At 52.5% G+C, this 4,796-nt stretch overlaps 1 protein-coding gene across 1 annotated transcript; it reads left to right on the top strand.

The window, feature by feature from the left end:
• Nucleotides 1-314: 314 nt before the first annotated feature.
• On the top strand, nt 315-2,953 carry LOC135176363 (homeobox protein OTX1-like). Its single transcript, XM_064145427.1, has 2 exons — nt 315-797; nt 884-2,953. Exons 1-2 carry the CDS (start codon nt 447-449, stop codon nt 1,832-1,834), a joined length of 1,302 nt encoding a protein of 433 aa, XP_064001497.1. The 5' UTR covers nt 315-446; the 3' UTR covers nt 1,835-2,953.
• Nucleotides 2,954-4,796: the final 1,843 nt, after the last annotated feature.

Here is a 4,796-nt window from a genome sequence, read left to right as displayed (position 1 = left end):
ACTGAGGGGGAAGATAGGGATTTGTCCCCCGGCTGCTGTGGAGAGCAGGGAGTTGGGGGCCTCCTAGCACCCAGGGGAGCCTCTGGGTTCCCAGGCGTGCAGTGCAGAGAGAAGGGTGCCTACTGAAAGGCGAACTGAAGGTGTAAGATAACTGCATTGAATTATTCGCTCTCCATTGGAATTAAAGAAAAGCAGCTGGGTTCGCGGCGGCAGTGGGGTCTTCTCTGGGAGACGCTTTGGCTCCTTCGATGGGGCGAGACCTCATTATGTGTATTTTGGTGATGGGATGACAATGGAGGTGTGGGAGACGGCTCTGAGTCACCCTCGGAGGCCTGGCGGCCCCGGCCCCATCGGCGGGGCTGGGCCAGAAGGGTGGGGGGCGCTAACTGCCGGGGCGGAGGGCTCATAAGGTCAGGAGCGGCCTGTGCCCGCAGACCTCGGCCCTTATGGAGCTCGCCAACCTCCCCTCCGGTCCCAGCCCCACCAACAAGGCTTCCCGGGGCTCAGCCGGGCCGGTTCACGGCGGCGCTGGTGAGGGCGGCGGGGCCGGGGCGCAGGAGCGCTGCCCGGCGCGGCCCCCGCTGAGCGCCGCTCTCCTCTCGCTCCCTGCGGACGAGGCCCGAGCGCGTCCCGCCGGCCCCGGCGCGGGGCGGGAGGGCGGCCGGCGCAAGCGAACCACCTTCAGCAAGGCGCAGCTGGAGCTGCTGGTCCGCGCCTTCGAGAAGGAGCCTTACCCCGGCATCGCCCTGCGGGAGCAGCTCTCCAGCCTCACCGACATCCCCGAGTCCAGGATCCAGGTAAGAGGGGCGGGTGAGGCGGCGGGGCAGCCTCCCTTCGCCTGCCCGAGGCGAGGGCAGGCGCTCAGTCTCTGCTTGCTTCGCAGGTGTGGTTTCAGAACAGGAGAGCCCGACAGCTGAACCACAAGAAGAACGAAGCCGCTGCCTACCCCAAACCGGCCTGTGCCAAGCAAAAGGCGACCCGCTGCGGCGGCGGTTGCCAGGAGGGATCCCGGGCGACGCAGATGCTTGGGACAGACCAGAGCCTTCTCCATCCCCAGCCCGGCCTGCCAGGAGGAAACCAGAGTTTTGCGGGGCAGCCGTCGCCGTACCCGGGGCAGCCGTACTCTAGGCTCGATACTCATTTCAGGAGCGTGGATAACACATGTGGAGTCCCAGGTCAGACCCCAGCTCACTTCAGCTTGGACTGTGTGGGGAAAAGGGTCTCACACGCTACAGGTGGCATGAAGAACCCCTCCCAGGTCCTACCCGCTGTGCAAGAGGGGCAGGAATATCCATACCTGAAGAAATCGTTCTCCGACAGCTACTACTCAGATGCAGATGCTTTTCAGTCTTGTGTAGAAGATCACCAGTATCTAGCAGGTAAAGAGAACATGTATAGGAGGCCTGTCTTAAACTGCTTAAATACCGACCAGGGCCTGGGTGTTGAGAACCATTTCTGTATAAAATCAAACCCTTCTTCTTTTGACACTTTCAATTACGGTGAAGGGGAATCTCAGCTTCAGTTCGACCAGACGAGGCACAGTCCTCCACCTCTGGCCATGGGTAGTCAGGCTAATTCTGCTTTGGTGCTTCCAAAACATGAAGTGGGGTATCAAGGGACATTTACTGCTCCAGCTCCGTTGTACGGGCAGCAGCAGCTGCTGGAGACAGTAAATGACTATGACCCTCATTGGCTGGGCGTGAGAAACGACATTTTGGGAACTGGATTAGATTTGCTGTTTGAGAAAGAGCAAAATGGGGAGAAAAGTGGGCCAAAAAGTTACCTTTTTGCTTTTGGTGGCCAGGCTTCAGCCTGTCATTTAGGTCACACATGAAACAGAGTGGATACGCTTGGCCGATAAAAAAATTAGTGTGTTTTTTTTTTGGGTTGGCAGTGTTGTCCAAAGTGGCTAGAGGCTTTACAGGTCGAAGTGTGGAGTGCTTGCCCAGAGTTTTGGGTGTTCCGTGGAAGGGAAAGGAAGATAAGCAAAGTCAGCAAGGGCTAGAGGAGAACAACCTGCTGGATGTGTGCTGCTTTCCTGCCCTACGGGAAGCCAAGCTGTGTGTGTGCATTTGTTTTTTGGCAGCATCACATTAACTTGCATGTACAGGCAGATTTTCACAACTCTGTCAGTACTGAAAGGTCCTTCTTTCTGTGTTCAGACTCTGCTGGGTTAATTCTGCCAGTGTTTGGTTTGTGGCTTTACTGCACAAGTCAGTTTTGGTCAGAATTCACTTACTTTAAATCTGTAGAAAGCAGACTAATTTACAGCTTTTATTGGAGAGGTGGGGTACAAGCATAGAAAAAAAGGAGCCTTGGGGGTGTCAGGGGTGTGTTTGTGTTGTAGTTCTCTTCTTGATAAAGAATACAGCTGGACTTTTCCTGGATACTTGATGAATAGTGCTTTCATTTAAAAATTACTTCATTTGTAGCCTTATAAAAGGCAGTGCTTTTCTATTTTTAATTGTTTGGTCATTTTCTTTTTGCTAAATGAAGATTTTTCTACCTGGATGCTAATGAACTTGTACAACTCCACTCTTTTACACACACACGCACAAAAAGTTCCATCTCTGCATTTGCACATTGAGTCTGTAAAGACTTACTGAGATCTATGACCCTCTGGAAGACCACAGCAATCATGGAAGTGTTCCTGATGTGTATCTGGAGAGATAAACATGCCATATGTGGGAAATCTTGGTTTGTGTTTAAAATGTGGCTCTGCACTATTTTGAAGTATGCCTGTTTTTTCCTGTCTATGTCAGTAATTTAATTTTTTAATAAAAGAAATGTAACAAAAATAAAACTTAAACACATAACCCACTAAACCAGCCAAGAAGGTGGGCTTTTGGTTTCACCCCTGGAGTCACTGGCCATCTGGCAGGCAGAACCAGGTCTTCTCATGTTATCCGCCCTGCCGATCTGGAGGCATTGTAACCAGTGCTCTCATATCTCACAGGAGTTTGAAGTCAATGACCGGAGGGACATTGTTACACCTTCCCTTAAAGTGAGCCTGGAGTCATCAGTGCATGCAGCTGTTACCTCACTCACTGTATACATCCTATTGTGTCAAAGCTCACAAATCTGCACAAGGCAGCTGCATTAGGTGTCTGGCACTAAGGCGTCATGCCTGACTGCACCACACCTCCTTCCTGTGGTCTAGGGAACAGGCTTCCCTTATTAGCAAATGCTGTGTCCAACACAGAAGTGGAAGGCAACCTGATTATTTCTTGTGACCAAGTCCAAAGGGGGGGGGGGGAGGTGGATAATTTTCTCATCACATCTACTGCTCAGGGTAGAGCTTTTCTGTTAGCAGTTTTTATTTTAATCCAATTTGTTTTTAACAGACCTACCTAGCATGTTTCACAAGTAAGAAAAAATATGCAGAGCAGTTGGGTCCAACATTGTTTTGGTGACATTTCTGTACAACTATGTTATAATGTGGAGAAAGCCAGGACACAAATGACATACTTAAGATGTAGATGACATTTTCACAGCTATAGTATTAGTGGCTTCCCATGGACTTGCATGCCAAAAGCATCTCTGCTGTCATACAGTATCACAGTATCACCAAGGTTGGAAGAGATCTCATAGATCAAGTCCAACCCTTTACCACAGAGCTCAAGGCTAGACCATGGCACAAAGTGCCACGTCCAATCCTGCCCTGAACAGCCCCAGGGACGGCGACTCCACCACCTCCCCGGGACGTGTCACTGAGGAATAGGTGGGGCTGGAACCAAGTGTGTTCAGTGTTGGAGTACTCTTCCACTGCCTTTAAAATGCTCCTGTTTATTGATGAAATGAGGATTTTGCTAACATTGAAAACTGTATTGTTTTCCACATAACTTGCCAGAGAGATAGTGAGGACTCTGGTTTACCAAGTGCGGGTTTTAGTCAGCCCGGGCCTATTCCACTCATAGAAGTCTTGAGTCTCTCGTTTTGCAGGAGCCTGCACAGTGCCTTGCTTTGTTCTCTGATACCTCTACCCAGCAGTAGGACCAGTGGCAGCCACGGCCCTTGCAGCTGAGAGCACTTGTTGGAACCTGCCCGCCTCAGAGGCAGGATCTCTCCAGCATAACAGAGACAAGCAGTTCATGACCTGGACACCTCTTTAGCAGGCCTGCTCCTCCCTATTTCTGGGCAAAACGCAAATTACCCTGGAGAAGAGGACTCTTAATTAAGCAAGGCCAGTACTTCTCAATAGCCTCATGAGGACTTGCCTTAAGGCGTAGGCACAGGCCGGAGATAACAGCGACTCGCTTCTCACCTAGAGTTCCTCGGATGCCGCATGCCTAGGCATGTCCGTACGGGATGGACACGATCCCCGGAAACAAAACCCACCTCATTCAAGTACTTCTCGCAGGTGTTCACAGCGCTGAAAGCCTTGCAAATGTTTGCCCTTCTGATCTGCTTGCCCTCCCGTAGTCCTTGGCAAGGATTTATTTCCTTTTTTAAATCACCTTTTCGACATCGATTTCTGGGGCGGTGACAGGCAGTGAGTAGGGGACACCCTCCAAAGCAGCGTTCCAAGCGTTTGGACCGACCCGGGCGGCTGCCTGAAGCGCTCAGCCGCTGGCGAGGCCGCACACCTCCTCAGTTCCCGATGCTGTGAGGCAAGCATCGCCGGGCCGCGGCTCTGGCAGCACTTTGAGGAGCGCTCTCATTGAGGAAGCAGGCGCAGCCAGCAGCCGCCGGCTCAGCGACGGCCGCGGAGCCAGACAGCCGCGGAGCCAGACAGCCGCGCCCGGCGCCGGGCCGCCGCCGTGTGCGCCGCTCATAGAGCTCCGCCGCAGCGGTTC

Source organism: Pogoniulus pusillus, chromosome 6, assembly GCF_015220805.1.
Source record: "Pogoniulus pusillus isolate bPogPus1 chromosome 6, bPogPus1.pri, whole genome shotgun sequence".
Taxonomy (NCBI): domain Eukaryota; kingdom Metazoa; phylum Chordata; class Aves; order Piciformes; family Lybiidae; genus Pogoniulus; species Pogoniulus pusillus.
Note: the sequence above shows the minus strand (reverse complement) of the source record. Positions and strands in the feature narration are given on the sequence as shown.